General features: G+C 32.4%; 1 protein-coding gene across 2 annotated transcripts; it reads left to right on the top strand.

Moving 5' to 3' along the window:
• Positions 1–1,845: 1,845 nt before the first annotated feature.
• Positions 1,846–11,935, top strand: LOC102610239 (protein CHROMATIN REMODELING 19). 2 transcript variants are annotated; one of them, XM_006470818.4, is made up of 11 exons: positions 1,847–2,744; positions 3,742–3,782; positions 3,873–4,123; positions 4,205–4,385; positions 4,957–5,142; positions 5,277–5,450; positions 5,864–6,022; positions 9,439–9,516; positions 9,646–9,782; positions 10,724–10,942; positions 11,056–11,935. In XM_006470818.4, the coding sequence occupies exons 1-11, from the start codon at positions 2,087–2,089 to the stop codon at positions 11,216–11,218; spliced, it is 2,247 nt and encodes a 748-aa protein (XP_006470881.2). In that variant the 5' UTR covers positions 1,847–2,086; the 3' UTR covers positions 11,219–11,935. The 2 variants fall into 2 exon arrangements, with proteins under 2 accessions (XP_006470880.2, XP_006470881.2); XM_006470817.4 differs by having other exon boundaries at positions 1,846–2,744; positions 3,873–4,385.
• Positions 11,936–20,575: the final 8,640 nt, after the last annotated feature.

Here is a 20,575-nt window from a genome sequence, read left to right as displayed (position 1 = left end):
AAAAAAATGAATTATTAATGGTACATAATATTAACAATTATCCATAAAAAAATATTCATATTATACCATAAAAAATTATTAACTACATATTATTTACAATTATACATATTATACCATAAACATTTCTAGTTGGAGCTTGGAAGAGTAGATCTTCAAAAATTTAGGTTAAATTTTGGAGGAGTAGATTCGGTTGTAAAGTAGTACTTTTAGCAATTATTAACAATTATCCGATAAATGGGATGACATGTCATTTTTATCAATATATATCATATGACATGTCATTTTTTACTAGATAAATAGGATGACATGTCGGTTTTTTAATCAAAGTTTCGTCAGTCTTAAAAGACTAAATTACCCTTATGATGTCAGCGCTTGCAAACAGAAGTTAATGGATTGGTGGACGGCAGAAATGTTTTATCAACTTAGGGTATACGAGTGATACACTTAAAAAATGTTCACACATGTTTGATACGGGTGTCATTTAAGGGTATATGACTGATAATTTTCCTAAAAAAATAATAACAAAAAAAATTATATTAAATTAGGATTGACAGAAAAGTCCGGGCCGGGCCGACCTAGCCCGTGACTTTAATTTTTATTTTACTTTTAAAATTAATTTGATAAATATTACTTTTTTTTCTATCAATAAAATCGCCTTGCAAGGATATTAATACGAACCCATTGCTGTTATTTTTAAAAATAATAATAATAACCCATTGCCATCCATTGAATCTATGATTTTTTTGTGTCCAATTAACCTTAACAATCGCTGCTAATGTCCAATTAATTGTTTCTAACGCAGAAATTGATTCATAATCATAGAAATTTTGCTCCACCAGCGACATCATCACTGCTAGTAGTGTTAACCATAAATGAACCAATTTCTCGTTCTTTTTGTAACCACAATCTTGATTTAAAATCGTATAGCTTTTCTTGACCGACATACCCAATGATAACTTATGATTTGCTATGTTTGATGGGTCTTTTGTCAAATTTTTTATTTTAAATCTTATATGATGGAATAAGGAGCTTGCTTTGTTACGATTTTTTGTTAGTAATATATGAAATGGGAAGGTCACACGCGTCTAAGAGGAGAGAGGAAAAATATGCAGGTGTAAGTTGATATATGGTATTAAATATAGATCTATTATTTACATAAATTGTAAATTATCCAACTCTGATGGAACAATATTTAACTCTCATAATTTATATATATATATTTTATCTACCACTTCTATCTAATAAAAATAAATTACAAAAATTTAGAATAATCTATTGTGCTTTTCCTATTTCTTATTAATTAAGAACTTTTATACTTATGATTGCTTTCAAATTATAATTTAAACTATTGTAATTTAACTTAAAGATAGACATTCAAAAATGCATCACTCATAAAAAATTTTAATTTATGTGTAGGGTGACAATAAAATTACAAAAGAAAAGAAAAGTAAAAAAAAAATACTTTGAGTTTGAATAATAAAAAATTAATTAAATTAAAAAATTAGAAGGGAGTATTTAAAAGAACAAAATGACGTTTTTGAAGATAAAATAAAAATAACTGACGAGGGGGTTTTATGAGGAGTTTAGAGGGGGGTGTGTATGATACCAACTCTTTAAGAATCCAACACTACCGTAGCTGGATGACAAAAATGGGCCGGGCTTAGCCAAGCCAATGAATTTATTGGGAAGTCCAGGCCCACTTTTAGAGCGAAATATTTCCCCACATTTTTTAATCAAAATATTTGGACAAAACAAAATATCGCCAAATGTTTGTGTGGCCCGCCCTCGTCATCTGCTTGACCCGCCCTTGTCTTTATTTTATTATTATTATTTTTTCCATCCACCTGAAAATTTGCACAATTGCGCACGAGTAGTGAAAAGTACATACAATACAGTATCTCTTTTAGATCCTCCGCGGCAGCTCTGACTGTTTGTTTCCACTGAGCATCATCAGCATCACGTCACATTAACCCCTTCTTCTTTTGTACTCTCTCATTCCTTTGTCTAGGGTTTATTCAATCAACAACGAACAATAAAACCTTCCGTGGGTAATATGATTTAAATTTAAAATTAAAAAATAAAAAAAATGAAGCGCGAATACGCCGAAATCTCGGAAATCTCGGACGAGGAGTGGGAGCCGCACTCCGAGTCATTCAAGCCCTCTCGAGTCCTCAAAATCAACACTCGATCACCGAAACCGAAACCGAAACCAAAGCCACCTCCTCCAATAGAATCTTTCGCTTACAACAAGGACGAAAATCTCGAGGACGACGATGTCGAGGAGGTGGTGGGACCCACGGCCGCCACGAACAATCGTGGCCGTCGATTCATCGTCGATGATGATGAAGAGGAGGAGGAGGAGGAGGAGGGAGAGGAGGAGCAGGAGCAGGAGCACGGAGATTTCGTTGAGGTTTATGACATAAAGTCTTCGAGTCAAGAAGAAGAAGAGGAGGAACTTTTAATCTTAGAAGATGAAATTGAAAATGATGACGTGGTAGGGAAGGCGCTGCAAAAGTGTGCCAAGATATCAGCTGAGCTTAAGAGAGAGCTGTACGGTACTACTACTTCTGCTGCTTGTGATCGATACGCCGAAGTGGAAGCCTCTTCCGTGAGAATTGTGACTCAGAGTGATATTGATGATGCATGTGGAGATGAGGATTCTGATTTTCAGCCTGTTCTTAAGCCTTATCAGCTCGTCGGCGTCAACTTTCTTCTATTGTTGTACAGAAAGGGCATTGCGGGAGGTAAGAATGCTTTGATTAATAGTTGTTCAAGAATTTAATTCATTCAGCTGATTGATTTGTGTTGACATTTTATTCTCTATCTGCATAACTTTCTTCTATTGTTGTACAGAAAAGGCATTGACGGAGGTAAGAATGCTTTGATTAATAGTTTGTCAAGAATCTAGTTTATTATGCTGATTGATTCGTGATGACATTTTACTTTCTATGAGTGAACTCTGACAATATCATACATTAGAAAATTTTGGATTTTGTGCTCAGACGGTTGTGAGGATAGAAAATTGGAATGATTCTACAAAATTTACTGTGAATATTTTTTTTCTTATTCTTAGTTTTGATTATTGATATTTTGAATCGCCAAAGAAGCCTTGTTATTGAAAGTTTAATTTACATTAGCTGTATACGGATAAAGCTTGCTTTCTTGTCATGATAAATAGAGATGATGTGCATGTTATCGGGCGTATATCCTATCTTTATTCTCATTTTAAAAAGTGCAATGTCCGATCACCATACAATCCATGCTTGATTAGATGACTTGCAAGTCTGTATAAAAATTGGTTCTCAAAACATCTCCTAAATGGATTGCTTTGTTTTTGAGAAATGAGAGCTACTCTTGAGGTGCAAGATTTATTTAAATTCCGCTCTCATAGGTTTCCAACTATGATATTTTATTATTTTTTTCTCATTCCATTTTTTTTGTTGTTTTTCCTAATTATTTATAGTGGATGAGTTCCAATGAACTTGGAAAATCCTAAGTGTGCTCTAGAACAGCTATAAAAGGAACCAGTACGGATGTGAAATTGTTGTACTAAAGTGAGCTGTTGTCTATTGTACTATGTTCAGCTCTTGAACCTCTGATAATTTAAGTTTGATTATTGTGATCCTACTATGTCAACAATTGCATTGTTTTTAAGTTTCAATATATTGTTATCGGAATAGTTCTCAATACTAGGTGTAATTTGAAATGATCGTTGCTGACTTTCTTTTGCATCTAATGCAGCCATATTGGCAGACGAGATGGGTCTTGGGAAGACCATTCAGGTACTTTAAGCGATGTCAATTTTCCTATGCTGTACTAGTTATAGTTATAATTTTTTATGGTTTCCAGAGTAATGATGCTGTTTGTAACAGGCTATAACATATCTAATGTTGCTGAAACACTTGAACAATGACCCTGGTCCTCATTTAATTGTATGTCCTGCCTCTGTTTTGGAGAATTGGGAAAGAGAACTTAAGAAGTGGTGTCCATCGTTTTCTGTACTCCAGTATCATGGGGCAGGGCGAACAGCCTATTCCAGAGAACTGAGCTCTTTAGCAAAAGCTGGATTGCCACCTCCTTTTAATGTGCTTCTTGTGTGCTATTCGCTTTTTGAACGTCACAGGTTTGTTTATTGTGGAGCATGTAACATTTGCATATTCCACTGCATGTTAAGTTTAATTCTGATCATTGATGGTCTTTACAGTGTGCAGCAGAAAGATGACCGTAAAATTTTGAAACGTTGGCGTTGGAGCTGTGTGCTTATGGATGAGGCCCATGCCTTAAAGGACAAAAACAGCTACAGGTGGAAAAACCTTATGTCTGTTGCTCGGAATGCAAACCAGCGTCTGATGCTGACAGGGACCCCGTTACAAAATGATTTACATGTACTATTGCTTTTTTCCTTTTCCTTCTCTCTCTCTCTCTCTTTCTTGCTCTTCATTTTTTCTGTTAACATTGTTTATTACAGAAATTATTTATGTGCATTCTGGCAGGATGATGGTTCATACTTTGAAATTGTCAAAATATGTCCTTGAAGGGACATGATGTTTTAAATTTCTTAGGGCTGAAGATCTAAACTGTTTAACTTAACCCAATGTAGTAGTAGTAGTAGTAGTAGTAGTAGTAATAATAATATAAAAAAAAAAAGGCTGTCTGTAGTTGAGAAATATATTGGACTTCATTAAACATCATAGTTTACTTAACATAGTCAAGCATGAGTTCTTGAGAACAGTTTGAGGTGCAATTCATTCAGCATATTTGTAATGTTATCAACTCCTTTTAACAGTACTTACGGCAAACATGTTCTTCTCTGCTAGATTTGCTTTACAATGGGGTGGCAGTTAAAAATACTGCTCTCTTATTTGTAACAAGCATTTGGAAATCTATTTTCAAATTCATTTCATAATTAGTTGCTTGTGATTTCTTTGTTGCTGACTTGATTTGCTTTTATTGTAGGAGCTCTGGTCATTATTGGAGTTTATGATGCCTGATCTTTTTGCCACAGAGGATGTAGATTTGAAGAAGCTACTCAATGGTGAAGATAGAGATTTAATTGGTCGGATGAAGTCAATTTTGGGGCCATTCATCTTGAGGCGTTTAAAATCCGATGTGATGCAGCAACTTGTCCCAAAGATACAGCGTGTATGTTAAGTACCAAGTTTCCATTTGGATTCTGAACTTTCCAACACGCCTCTTCCCTTGGGATTAGGATTAGAAATGTGCTTTCCTTACAATTTTGCATCTGTGTGAAAAAGAGCTAACTAATAGTTCTGCAGGTTGAGTATGTTACAATGGAAAGGCCGCAGGAAGATGCATATAGAGTAGCCATTGAGGAGTATCGGGCTGTGTCTCGAGCTCGTATTGCTAAGCTTTCTGACGCTGACTTGGCTACTATTGTTGGTGTTCTTCCTCAGCGTCAAATTTCCAACTATTTTGTTCAGTTCCGTAAGGTACTTGATAGGACTTAGGGCTAAATTAAGTCTGACTTTTATTGATTAAATCAAAAGAAAACAAACAATCCTGACCTACAATTCGAGAGGTAGGTCAATCTCTCCCAAAACTCCTAATGGTTCACAATACCAAACAAAACTCAACATAAACCCTAAATGACTCCATAATCTCTTATTTATAGCTGAACCTTAATTAATAAAATTACTAAACTGCTCCTATCCTAAAATTACTAAACAGCCCCTGCCTCTTTATATTTGCGCCTAACATAAGTTTTCATGGATCTAATAGTACTACAGAGTTGTATTTTGTTTCTCATTGCACAATTTATTTATATTTCTTTTCCCATGGCACAATTTATCTCATTCCTGTATGCTTGTTTGATTTATTTACTATACATTTATTCTTTTTCTAGATTGCAAATCATCCGTTATTGGTGAGACGAATTTACAGTGATGATGATGTTGTTCGCTTTGCTAAAAAGCTGCATCCTATGGGTGCATTTGGCTTTGAATGTACCTTGGAAAGAGTAATTGAAGAACTGAAGAATTACAGCGATTTTTCTATACACCAGGTAATTCTTTATTTTGCATTGTCAACTCTTAGGCAAATTATACGCAGAATTGGATGATTATATTGTTTCAGCAGTGCATAATATTGTCCTTGTTTCTTGATGCCAATAGTTGAAATTTCTCGCTGAAGCTTATTCTATAATACATAATGTCATGTGTTATTTCTTCTCTATGTAAATGGGATTTTCCACAGTAGAGGTATTATATGCTAATTGATTCATAGGTTTCCATATTGACTAGTATTTGAATGATGGGGTCTCATAAAAGCTTCACCCTTTATTTATTATTTTCTTGCTTAATAAAAGAGCAAGGCAAAGAATGCCAAAAGAACTATGCACTTGAGCAAGCCAGAAGGGGAAAAAAATAATAATAGAAAAGGATGATGTGATTAAATCAACAAGAGAGGGGAGAGAGAGCACATGAAAAGAGGCAAAGATGGAAAGAGAATATAGGTTTAGCCCTTCAAGAAGGAGAGAGAGACAGAGTAAAGGGGGTAGTCAAAACCAATTCTCTTCCATTGATTAACTATTGACCCAAAGGCTAGTAACAGAAGTAAAAAACTTAAAATCAGTGTATTTTTTGGGGATTGCTGATCCATCACCATGTGTATATATAGAGGGAGCTCTGATACCATTGATGAAAAATCAAATTAATCCATATCTAAACTATTGCATCTTTTGCTCTTAAACATGTGTAATGGAGGAGAAACTTGTACCTTGAGAAAAGCCACAGAGCTTGTTGAGTTGCTGCAACAATGGATTCAACAACAATCACAGCACTTCTAGCAAGAGAATTTGTAGACAAAAAATGAGGGTTTTCTACTCTACCAAAGTATCAAACAAGAACAGTGAACCCTCAATGGGCTAGTCACTTATTTTTTTTGGACAAGTATAACCTTGACGAGTGTTATTTATAACTCTTATTGGGATGAGTATTACTGTCATTTAACACATGTCGGGTCCCCACAATGACCTAAAAATTAAGTTGTTTTAGTCCATTGAGAGTTCACTGTTGTTGGTTGACGTTTTGAACATGTCTTAATATCCACAACCAATGTGCCCTCTAACCCGGACTTCTTCCCCTTATATTAGCTAGGGGTCACACTATTGCAATCATTATCCTATTAAGAATAGTACACACTCTTATCTATAATAGTACAAGCCTAACCAGAAAAGTATGCAAGCTTATCTACAATACTACATCAGCTTTATTCAATCTTATTTACAATGCTGATGTCATCCCTCTACACTTCCACTAGTCCCATTCATTGTCGAACTTAAGAGTCATAATCATCATCCATGCTATCTGATGCAATGTTTGCTTCTTCACATTCATGGAACTCTGGAAGTTGTATTGCAATTATAAGCTCTTCTGTACTGTAGCCTTCATTGTCAATATCAGGATATTCAAAAGTAACTTGGTAGACTTGGCATATAAATCTTTTGAATATTTGGCAGTACTTCCAGTAGTCTTGATCTGGATGCTTGTGTTACTGGAAAGATACCACGTCTGTTTTGATTCCGAAACTCATTTGAGTTTGACCATGATTGGAAAAACCTCTGTCACCTGTTGACCTTTGATGAGTATTAGTGTATCCATGTCTTGGAACACAGTTCTGAACAGCTTTGTGAGATTTTCTTCCTCCATGGAACCCAATTGCCTGCTTCCATGCATATGTCTCTATGAGAACTGCCATTGTGATCTATGGGCTGACTAGGCTTGGTTATTTCTCTAGGAAGATCAGATTCTTATTCCATTCCATTGAGGCAAATAAATTCTTATAATGCCTTCTTCATGAATATGTGATGATCTGAATCCTTTCAGTTTTTGAATCGATTCATGCTTTCCTGTTGGTACCATCTTTGATAAGCTCGTATATTAATCTTCATAGGCTTGTACTATTCCAGAAAAGAGTTTGTACTATGCTTGATAGGGATAATGGTTTGTGATAGTTTGGATGGTTAAAGTGGGGGATCTTGAGACATGTTCAAGAGCCATCCTCCCGGTCTTCTGAGTCAGTCCTTGTAATATACAGTTTTGGTATGTGCGTATCGTGCGTATGTATTTATAGTGTCCTATTCCAATAAAGTGAGGATCAAGCTGAAAGACAGTAGAAACATAAATGACAAAAGACACTCTGTTGACAACGTGTTAAATGACAAAAAACACTGTGCTGATAATGCAATTTTTTCAATTTGTTTTCTTTATAGTATATATTTTTGCTGAATTTCTGTTGAAAATTGTTTAGTAAAATGTTAGGACTTACACTGACATTTTTTTTCAATTTTATGGTGTCCGAAAAAAGTTAAATTGCTTTGATGAGGTTATATATTTGGCCTAGCTATTCTATCTGGGCCTAGAGTATGAAGATGTGATAACATTACTTCCATTGTAAGAAATTTTCCCATTCATCTTCGTTGGCCTCTTTCAAGGTGGCTTATGCCACTAGTGCTTTTTAGTTGTAAGAGACTTGAGTATGTTTCTTTGAATAGCAAGAGTGATTTTAATATTCTATAGTTCAGATGCTTCATTCCTTGGTATCTTCTATTGTAATTCTTTTGCAATTGGCTGGTTGATTCTTCCATGCCTCAATTCCTGCTTGCTAGGAAAAGAATGAATGCCAATGCCTACAATAAGGCTAAAATAATGGGTTTTTGCCTTTTGACAAGATCAACTTTTCTGCCTGATGCATATTCTTTTCTAAGTCCGATCCCTGAAAGAGTTGTGGAAAGTATTGACCATTTGTTTCCTTGTCACTGAACTGTTTTAAGACTGCTGCCTAAGCTATTCAAAGAAAGTAGAAACTTTTTGGTGGATCAGTTCCTTAATGGAGGTGAGGTTGATAAAGCATTGGTTTTATGGAGATGTCATGTATTAACAGTTTTTTTTATTATTTGACAGTAAAAGATAAGAATTTTTGTAGTTCTAAGGGCGCCAAAATCTTGGCATAGTTATGGGCTTTTAGTTTTGATAAAGTTTGGTGCTTATTATTAATGTATTTCTTCTGCAATTATCAGTAATAAATTACTACTTTGTACTTTTATTTTTGTAATTGATGAAAATTGTTTCCTATTTCTTATTAAAGAAGTCACACACACACAGAGTAGGGGTTTATTTGTATAAGGTCATGTAGATTTGTTCAATAACCTATCCTATTTATTGTTGATTGGTTCGGAAGTCTTTCAATTCAGCGCGTTGATCCGGTATACATAAAATATAATTAGTTGCTGTTATTTTGTGCTAGCAAATGAAGATCTATTCAAGTTTGTACTTGGAACTTTTATAGCAAAATGTTTCTCATTCTCCTAGTAAATAGATTAGAATGTTCTTTTGTTTTACAATTCTTAGATATGGCTTAGTACATAGCAGAACTTTATACATCTGGACATTCATATATGCTCTAACAACCTTGTTCTAGCTTTTACGCTCCTACGGTGGTGCTGATACCAGAGGAATTCTTTCAGAAGAACATGTTATGCTTTCAGCAAAATGTCGGGTATGGTTTCAGTAATGTCTTGTAAATTTCATTGATTTGAAAATGTGGGAAGGGTATGTACACTTCATAATATAAACTAGGGCATATTCTCTTCATAATACAAATTGAGTAGCATGGTTTCCATTGCAGGTATTATCTAAACTTCTCCCTTCACTGAAAAAAGGTGGTCATCGGGTTTTGATTTTTAGCCAATGGACGTCAATGCTTGATATTCTGGAGTGGACTTTGGATGTGATTGGTGTTACATATAGACGTCTTGATGGAAGGTGCTGCTTCTAACTCTTTTGAGTTGTGTTTTACCATCCAATATCCTTTCAATATTAACAAACCTGACAGACAATTGTAAGTATCAAATTCATGCGGCTACTTGGGAAGTGCAGTTTTCTACTGGCTAATCTAGCACATTTAGATTGTGAACTAATTTGGTGGACCTTATTTTATTTTATTAGATTTGAATAGTAGAGGATTGTGTTGAATTGAAAAGGGTAGTTTTCAATCAACTTATTACTTCCAACTATTTGATGCTATATTGATTGAATTGCTCTGGTAATGTTAAATAATATAATAAATAAATTCTATATCATTCATATCATTTTGTTGGATAAAATCAATAATTTTTTTTTAATAATATACTTTTAATTAATAGATACCCCTTTTTCATCTGTCTTTATTATGCTTAATTAGATCATGTTCTGAGAATTCTGCTTGTTACCTCTCTCTTGTATGCCCATGTATTGTTATTATCATTATTTTTTATTGGCTTTTGAAATCTATATTTAAAGTTAGGGTTTATCAATTTGTGGTGTGGACCCATAAAGAAATTATTGCATGCTCTGCCTTGCGCTCTCAAATTTCACTCGTAATATATCTATATGAAGCTCCTATGGGTCGTTTAAGTACTCCCACGATTTATGTCTGGATCAATAGATTTAAAAGGCGTGGAACTTCCGATGGGTTATTTGAGTACTCCCATGATTTATTCCTGGATCCATGGATTTGGAAGGATTGGAACTAAAACTTGTACCTCCAACTGCTTGTTTGTCTTCGATTTCTCTGTTTTACTTTTTTCATTAAGACCTTGTTCTATTTTGTGTGTTTAAGCATAAGGTAACTGGGAATTAACTTCTGTTCATTGTGCATTTGACTTGCCATTTTGTCTGTTATGGTTTAAAAGATCTTAATCCAGAATACCTTTCCAATCACGCAGTACCCAAGTGACAGAGAGGCAGGCTATAGTCGACGCCTTCAATAATGACACTTCTATTTTTGCATGCTTGCTTTCAACAAGAGCTGGAGGCCAGGGTTTAAACTTGACTGGCGCCGATACTGTCGTCATCCATGACATGGATTTCAATCCGCAAATTGACCGTCAAGCTGAAGATCGTTGTCATCGAATTGGCCAAACAAGGCCGGTAACCATATACAGGTCATTTAAACATCCCACTCTTATTCTTCTCTTGCATGTATTTAGTGAACTTTTTAACTGTTGCAAACTTGTATGGTGTATGCTTTTGCTCTATCTGCTCAAGTCCTCTGCAGGCTAGTAACAAAGGGTACGGTTGACGAGAATGTGTATGAGATAGCAAAGCGAAAGCTCATCTTGGATGCTGCAGTGCTCGAGTCTGGCGTGGAGGTAGATAATGAAGGTGACACATCTGATATGACTATGGGAGAGATATTATCATCCATCCTGATGGGTTAGAGTGCTCACAGCCTCTGACAATCTAAACCAGAAAATAGAAAATCCAATTTTATTGTTTTTACTAATTTTCAACCGATAGGTCCATTTTACTATTCGGTAATCTTGTTGGAGAAAACAAAAATCATTTATAGTTTGATAGTGAATGTGATGCTATAAGGCGGCTGTAAATCAATCAAGAGTTCTGGAATTGTAAAACTCAATTATGGGATCAAGGGATAGGATGAAAGAACTTGGCATGGAAACAGTTATTGGCTCATAGAGTTTAAGGTATGAAAGTAGGTGCCATTAGTTGGTGAAATGTCAAGCAGAAACAAGAGGTTGGGGGCTCGAACATTGGTCACGAGTGGAGAAAGAATTGAGTTGTAACTAAAAAGAAAGTTCGAAAACAAGTTGATGCCAATTCACCGGGATTGGACACAGTAAATTAGATGATTTTATAACAAATTATCGGCAATAGCACAATGGAGTAATGGACAGATGGTGTGGATGCTAATCCTTAAGAGGAAGGAAGAGGTGAAGGGATAGATTTTCTCTCACTAATCTAGGTCTTGTTAGCTATTGAACTTAGACAATTTTAATTTTTAAGTTACAACATTGAAGTGTTAGTCAAACATTAGATGATGTAATTAAAAGTTAAGTTGATTTTGTCGCATACGTGTATAATGAAAAATATATAATATTTTTAATATTTTTATTAAAATTATTATTTAAAAATTATATTTTCTATATATTATTATTTTTTATTTTTTTGTTACAATTTTTTTTATAGTTGTGATTTAAAATCTACATTATTTCAATATTAAATGGGGGGTTTAGATGGAAAAAGCTATTTAATTGGCGCCGCGCAGAGGGGTGATGGGATTACAAGTTTGTTGGGGGGAAAAAAAAGTGTGCTACTGGTAGGCTGAACTTATGCTGTGTTTACTTTCTAGAGTGGGAGTGTGGAGTGTGGATTTTTCCCACTCTAGTGTTTACTTACCATTTTTAAGAGGGAAATGGGATTCCCACTCTGTGGTCCCACCTAATTTTGGAGTGGGGAGTGGGATTCCCACTATGGGGGGAGGTGGGAGTGGGAATCCACTCTCCCCTCTTCCCTTTTTACCATCATAATTAAAATAAATAAATAATATTTAATAAAATAAATAATATCATATTTATTAAAAATAGTAATTATAAATATATTTATTTTATTAAATTTAATAAAATAAAAATAAATAATTATTATATTTATTTAAATAATAATATTATATTATTTTATAAATTAAATTCATTAAAAATAATAATATTAAACATTAATTTTAATAAATATTAATTATTTATTTAATTAATAATAATAAATTTTTTATTCTAAGAAAATATTAATTTTTTACTATATTATCAATAATAATGTTTTATTTGTGTTGCTATTATTAATAATTTTTATTCACATAATTTAAATTTAAATTAATTAAAAAATTATGATTTACATAATTAAGAATATTAATAATTATTATTAATTTACAAATATAATAAAATATTTATTTTATTTTTTAAATATATTTTTTATTAATTTTTTAATTACAAATTATAATTCTTTAAATAAGGGTAAAATTATAATTTAAAATTATTTACTCCCAATCCAAAACAATATAAACACATAAATTGGATTCTGGTTTCAATTTCATTCTCTCATTCGAATGTAAGTAAACAACTTATTCCCACTCAACACTCCCAATCCTAGGATTCCCACTCCTCAAGATTTTCACTCCAATTCAAAATATAAACGCTACCTTATAAGAGGTGGATAATCTGATTTGTATTTATGTATTAATTAAAATTAATAAAAAGATCGAACTCATGAATCATGATAATCACAATAGAAGAACATAAGAATATCCTAGTATTTGAGAAATTGTAATTTTTGTTTTCTTCGCCTTTGTTAAATAGCTGCAAAGATATATTTTTCGGTAACTGCTGATAAATTAAATATACTATTTATAGTAGTAGGCTTCAAATGGAGGGCATGCATCTAGATACATATCAATAATGATTGGGATACAAATTCATCGATAAACTTTTTCTATGCGAACATACTTGTCCATTTATTATTAGTCGTACGAATTTTACATGGATGCATTATATTAATTATGTTAAATCATATACATTTAATAGTGTATTAACACATTAATTTGTACATTAAATATTTATATCCCTATCATTTCTCTGTATACACAAATCTACAAATGCGATACAACGATGTTAGTTTGTCGGGGGAGATTTGCCCGAAATTTTCTCGGGCTTGCAAACGCACTGTTTTGGCTGAGTGAAAATTTGGTTTGCCCAAGAAACTTTGGGGCATTGCTGGATCTGATAGCAGGAACAATCAAATTGGCAAGAAAACGGAAAGACAGGCAAAAGTTGTTAGTTGGCACGTCATGTTGGCCACAATTCCAATTTCAAGATATTTCTTGCATCAGCGTCACTATCAGCTTGGACAAGTCTCTCTCCCCCTTTCTCTTTCAAGGGGAGAATCTTGTCTATTTTCATATATAAATAAATTCATAAAAGGGTCGGATCATTTCAATCCATTAAATTTCTCTTTACAGCCATTTAAAAAAAATGTTATTAAGAATTTTAAATTTGAAAATTTGAAAATTATTATTCACTAATCACTTTCTTTCTCAACCTTACAATTACTTATTCTCTCTCTAGTATCATATTCTACAAACTAAATATTTAATTTCACTCTCTTTTAACTTTATTTTTTTAGCCTTTCTTAGTTTATCATGAAAAATTTGTTGATGTTCATTTTTTAAAAGTAGTTTTTGTTCTTCTTTAGTTAGTGATACTAAGTATTTGCAACTAAAAAAGTACATTTTAATGAATTGATGAGAATTTATGAAATTGAGAAGAGAAACATAATAAGGGTTAATTAAGTAACTTTTTCAAAAATTATTTAGATAATAAAATTCTTAACTAAAAAAAAGGTATAAAAAGAAAATTGGTGGGTTCAATTTCAAAAGCCACCATTCGTATCAATAAGTTCTTTCAATATTTGAGTGTTTGTCCTAGAATCTTGCATTCTACTCTGTCAACTAGGAAACTATATTGGTAAAATAAGGATAGATTTCTCTTTTATTGGAGTAGTTTCTTCTGATTTCAAAATTGATTTTCAGAACATGTATCTCATGGTTGTGCTAACTAAGACTAATTTTAACAAAATTTTAATTATAATATTAGTAGAATCGTGCGTAACATTAACAAAAATAGTTGAATATTTTTCTTAAAAAAAAAAGGAAATTACCGTACAGGAAAAGGGAGAAGTTTCTTGTTATTGTTCTTAAAACAACGTACTTTTATTGAGAACAAATACAAAATATAAAAAGGTTTCTTGTTAGACTTGTCTTAAGAATCTATACTTCTCCTTTAATACAGAAAATTGCAGTGAATAGGGGGACAGGTCACTAATTTTCCTTCAGATGTCTCCATCGATCACTCACAGGCACAAGCAGTTGCTGGTAGTACTTCACATGTTTTTGTGGGTTTCATGCATGTAAGCTTTACATATTTCATACACAATAACACTCAGAACAATGACAAGTATATAAGACGTTTGTTGTTTCTTAAATGCAAATTTTTTTACAATATGTATGACTAAAATTGAGATCATTATTCAAAATTTGAGTTTCAAATAGATATAATAAATGAAAGAGCTCTATCAGACATAGACGGCCGTATATAGTTATTTAGCTTGTATCATTTCATATTCACTTGGTGAATTTGTATGGTGTCACCACATTTAACTTATCGTAAGTTAAGATAAAAACTTTATCGGTCTGTATTCATTGAAGAGAGAGAGAAATAAAATGAATGATAGATTTTATATATAATGAAAGATAGCACGAGCTTTGTGGAAATCTCTTGCTCATATCTCTCATCAAAAGGTGCTATTCGATAGCGTCGATTTGGTAGACCCCTCACTAACCCGAGCAAGCATTCAAATATTTATCCTACATTCATCCGCGCGGGTACTCCCAGTGGGTTGAAATCTATATTAATAGACCAATGTTTTTCTTCTGTTGAAAATTAATATATATATATATGTTGAAGATGACTAATACTGCAAATGCAAGGAGACGAATAAGGCACAACATTAAATTTATTTGCTACTCATAATAATACATAGACAAATTTGACATCGTGTCAGCCAAGCTGATCATAAAAATACAACTATAATTTAATCTAGCGGCTTAAGTAAATTTAATCTAACGGCTATATTCTGCAGTGTTCTTTACAAAGTACAACTTCACTTGACTTCATAGTGATCAAATCCTCAGTCATCCAACTGATGGATCATCCAATTCATTCCATCAAACATCTTGCTTTGTTGAAATTCAAACCCTTGGTATATGGCAAGGCTTAGCCATTCATCTTCATGAACTATTGAGATTATTTAAGGCAAAAAACCTATATTACAATATGCTTTATGTTTCAAGACCTAAGCTTCCTATTTTGATTCTCTAAAATATACAAGACATTAAAAGGAGCTTCACATGCTACATAATTCATCGCTCTGGATATTTGATTCTTTACATAAATGGTAAGTTTTCATTTGTCCAACTAACCTTTTTCTGTAATTTTCAATTAAGTAGTTAAGTTACAATTGTCAAAAGAGTAAGGTTAGAATTACAAATTATCCTGTACGAAATTACATCTCATTAAAATATTGGTTATACAAAAATACAGAATTTAATATACGTAATTAAAAATTAGCGTTGGTTAGGTAAATAGTGCTAAATTTCTATATCATTAAGATGTAACTATATAAGGAAGAAGGGCTAACAATCCTTATATGAGATGCCAACTGGAATATGTCAAAGAGGAGTTGTCTACTCCAAAATTTTACTCAACCACAATTAATATATAGTTGTTAATAAGAAAGGTTCTAAGTCGCTATCGAGGCCAACTCAGGTTCTGTTAAAAGATAATGCACATATAGTAGAGCAGTTATGCTAAACTAATCTCAATAGTTTGCAAGTTAATTATTAGTAAATAGTCTCAGATTTTTAAATTCTTAGGAACAATAAATTCAATGCTGCTTTTAAAGTTTCGACAGCTAGTTTTATAGTACGTTTACTAATTGCTAATCAAAATGAACTAAAATTGGAATGATCAGGAATCAGAATAAATTGGAATGAGAATGTGGGATGAGAATAAGAATGCAGTTGTTGCTTGAACTACAGAAATCAAAATCGAAATAAGATGTATTTCTATTGATGTGTTTACTTTGTCTAAGAATTGGAATTAATTGTTTGAAATTATTAAAATTCCCTTAGTTAATTATTGTCATTTTTATTATTATTTACTATAATAATTGTTATGAATAATAATAATAATGATTTATCATCATCATCATCATCATCATCATTACTACTACTACTACTACTAACAACAAATAATGAAAGACCTATTTGAAAACATTACAAAAGTTCTAGGTATTTTTATAAATTTTGTAAGTACCAAAATGCAAAAGTGATAGGACATAATTGAGAGTAATTTGGGGATTGTGAAAATTCAATGGGGGCAAAATGAGTTAGTTCTGGGAATGGAAAATTCATTCCCACCCTTCTTAGGAAATAGACTCGCATTCCTTAATCCCATTTTACTATGGATCCCACTCAAATGATTATCATTCCCACCCTTATTTTGTGAAGTGAACACTATTAATGATCCCAATTTTGAATTTTGGTTCTTCAATCCGAAAAGTAAACACACCATTAGTTCTTTTTAAATAGAATTAATTAAAAAATAATAATAGTTCCAAAAATATCATAGGAAATAAACTACAATGAATGTGAGTAATTCTTGAGTTGCACTTAAGCTTGGGCATTCTTGAACGATCGTAAGATTCAAAACTGGTGTAGTAAGGTGCTTGTTACTTTACCATTATTATTATTGAATGAAAATGAGAGTAAATTGATCTATTCACATTTTCAATGGGTAATTTAAAATTTGTTATTCTAGTAGGAGGTTAAAAGAAATTTTACCCCTATTATTATTATTATTATTACTACTACTACTACTACCACCACCTCTACTACCACCTATGACTTGAATCATTGTGCTTAAGATCCAAGACATTAGACCTTAGAGGACTGATATTGAAGTGCGTGATATTAGAACATGAGACCCAGCATTAGAACACTTGGAGTCTATTCTTACGATGGAGGAGAGATTGTTAATTTTTAACTATTATTTTCATAATATCCAATAACTCCCCTAACACCATATAGTTCAACTGATCCATATTTTGTTGAATTAAAGCAAATTTTGTGAAAAAAATCTTATCAAACTAATTAAATAAAAAATCAATCCAAACCTAGTCAGTTTAATTTGGTTATGTTCGATTTGATTCAAGCCATATTGTAACAATCCAAGACCAACAACCAAGTAGATAATGTCACTTTGGGCACATAGTTCATTACTAGTTCGTTATTAAGCTTTGCAATCTAAAACATGTCTACTTAGTTAGGAGAGCACAAGACTTATGAACTAGTCCAAACTCTCTCACTAGTGATGTGGGATGTTACATACTTCTCCCCTTGAGGACCGCATGTCCTTGTGAGGGTCACTGGAAATAAGACGGAACGAAATCATATCATTAACATATCCATCCACACATAGGGTCATAGCATATCTTTGATACCCATTGTAATAGCCCAAGCCTAACAACCAACTCTCCCCTTGAGGACCACGCAACCTCGTGAGGATCATTAGAGACAAGACAGAACGAATATCATATCATCAACATATCCATCCACACATTAGGTCACGACCTATCTCTGATACCAATTGTGATAGCCTAAACCTAATAACCAAGTAGATATTGTCAATTTTGGGCACACAACGACTCATGGTTTTATTATTGGGCTTTGTAACCTTTAGTTAGGAGAGCACAAGGCTTACAAACTAGTTAAGGTATTGTCTCGCTAGCAATGTGGGATGTTACAGATATCATCACATTTTTTTCTTTATCAAAATATCTAAGGTCCACCACTTCTACATTTTCTAAAATTTTAGGATAATAATTCATTCTTGGTTCAATTTGGTTTGACCGATCCAAACAAAAATTAAAACTTATTGAATGTCATAAGAATCAAGCTAAAATAAATTCGATTCAATTTTTTAGTTTCCTACTCACTCTTAGTTTTGTGACTCGATTTAAAGGTCTTGCAAGTAGAGTTGACAAAATAGGTCACCAAGTCATATTTATGTCATGTCAATTTTGTGTTGGGTCAAATTTAAGATGACCCAAACACGAACCATTTAATGATCGTGTTAAAATATTGAAACCTGAACATGACACAAAAAATAAACGAGTTGCTGCTTTATAAAATGGAATACCATATAAATGGTCATCCTACAAAAAACAAGAAGAGAGCGAGAGAGAAAAACTTGTCGAATATTTAAGTTTTTATGACAAGAACCTGCAAATTAAGTTATAATAGAAAAGATAAGTATATTTTAATGCAAATGTGAATTAGTGTTGGTTAACCATTTAACAATCATGTCACTAACCGGATAAATGAGTCAAGATATTAAACTCTAACCTAACATGAAGAAACCATATTGACCGTGACACGACCCATTTAATAATTGTATCAATTTTCATGACCCAAACCTATTTATTTATGTTGTGTAAGTCTTGGGTAAACATGTCATGTCAAATCTAGCCCGCTCTATCCGCAAAATGCAAAACCTAATATTAGAAACTAAATTTTTAATTCACTATAAAGAAGGAAATGATACTTTAGTTCCTTTCAAAAATTGTTTTTACACTTGAGACCTGATAAATTTTTAGTGTCCTATTTCATCTATGATATTAAAACAATGTCAAAATTTACCAGTGTAAAATATGATATTTTCACTAAGAAATTAATTATTTTTAATTTTAAAAGGTTTTAGATAATCAATCTCTTTTATAGTGTATTTTTTTGTTACTGTTTTAATACTGAGAATAAAATGAACAAAAATAAAATGGATATAATTTTTCAAACAAAAATAAGGTTTTGATTAAGGTGTCAATTCATGTTAAAGTGTCATGCCAAATTTAAGCAACATGGATACGATTCTTTAATAATCATATCAAAATCTTTGAATATGAATACGCCATCTAATAAATAGGTTAATATGACATGATAAATTAATATGTTAATTTTGGGTTTGACATGATTACATTACGATTACCCGATTGACATGGAAATATGAGTAACAAAATGGCAGGATAAATTGATAAATAGTCATGAACATGTAAACACATTGATATGACATGATTACACGAATATATATACGTAATTTATGTGAACTCAAACACAAAAAATCCGTCTCATATCCATGTTTTATAATCATGTTGTGATTCATATTTATAGAAGCTTATTGTTCTAACTTATTTCATGCAGTCATATTGTGACTTATATTTACAAAAACTAGTGGGTCTAACTCAGTACTCAAAAATTGAGGAATGCCTTAAAATTATATTTTTAGTATACTAAATATTCTTAGTAGATGTGATATAATATCTCAAACACTCTTATCATGTGCAACTCAATCTTTTTGCCTGATTTTTGTCATGTGGTAAGGTAATGTGTGTCTATTTATTGGTAAGTTTGGTTTTTGATAGCATATAAAAGTCCGCAAGCCTAACTCATACTCAAAAACTAGTTTAAGAGTTAAGAATTACCTTAAACTTATATTGCTAGCCTAATATCTATTCTCAGCCGTAATGTCCTAAATAATATTGCCACCTCTAGTTTTGATCATTTTTTCAATTAATTGACAACAACTATTTTGCTCAAAACTTTTATCAAGAAACATGCGATTGACCAGGGTGCTATCGAATCAGAGGGCTTTGCTAAAACACTCTCAAACTAATGCTATGTCATCAAAAGTGGAACCAATTAAAAAATTAAAAAATTAAAAAATTAAAAAAGAAAAAAAAGAAATCAACTCTACATCTTATTGTAGCGTTTAATTAAAGTGTGGTGTAATTGAAAGTTTGTAACCAAATTTAGTCAAGTTTTTAAGCAGTATAACCTGACTGTTCAAATATGGAACAATGGTTAATAAAGTTCTAAATTTTAACATGCAAAGTCGTGGTATATATAAATAATAGAGTTCATTTGTCCCAATAGAAATAATATAAGACTATTGATTAACCCTAGCAATTTTTTCATATAAAATCACAAACTCTTGTGAACTCAAAGCAGCAAAGAAATTTGATATTGGCTTTCTAGTCACTACTTTCATCATTACGCTGGATGATATTGGTTTTGATAATTTTGACGGTACAACAAGCTCGAATCCGCTATTTTGAGAGAT

This window comes from Citrus sinensis, chromosome 8 (assembly GCF_022201045.2).
Source record: "Citrus sinensis cultivar Valencia sweet orange chromosome 8, DVS_A1.0, whole genome shotgun sequence".
Classification (NCBI taxonomy): domain Eukaryota; kingdom Viridiplantae; phylum Streptophyta; class Magnoliopsida; order Sapindales; family Rutaceae; genus Citrus; species Citrus sinensis.
Note: the sequence above shows the minus strand (reverse complement) of the source record. Positions and strands in the feature narration are given on the sequence as shown.

Excerpts from the sequence above, each read along its gene's own strand:
- LOC102610239 (XM_006470817.4), top strand. The coding sequence starts at position 2,087 with ATGAAGCGCGAATACGCCGAAATCTCGGAAATCTCGGACGAGGAGTGG. Across the intron at positions 3,783-3,872 it reads GTCTTGGGAAGACCATTCAG|GCTATAACATATCTAATGTT; the intron begins GTACTTTAAGCG and ends TGTTTGTAACAG. Across the intron at positions 5,451-5,863 it reads ATTTTGTTCAGTTCCGTAAG|ATTGCAAATCATCCGTTATT; the intron begins GTACTTGATAGG and ends TTCTTTTTCTAG.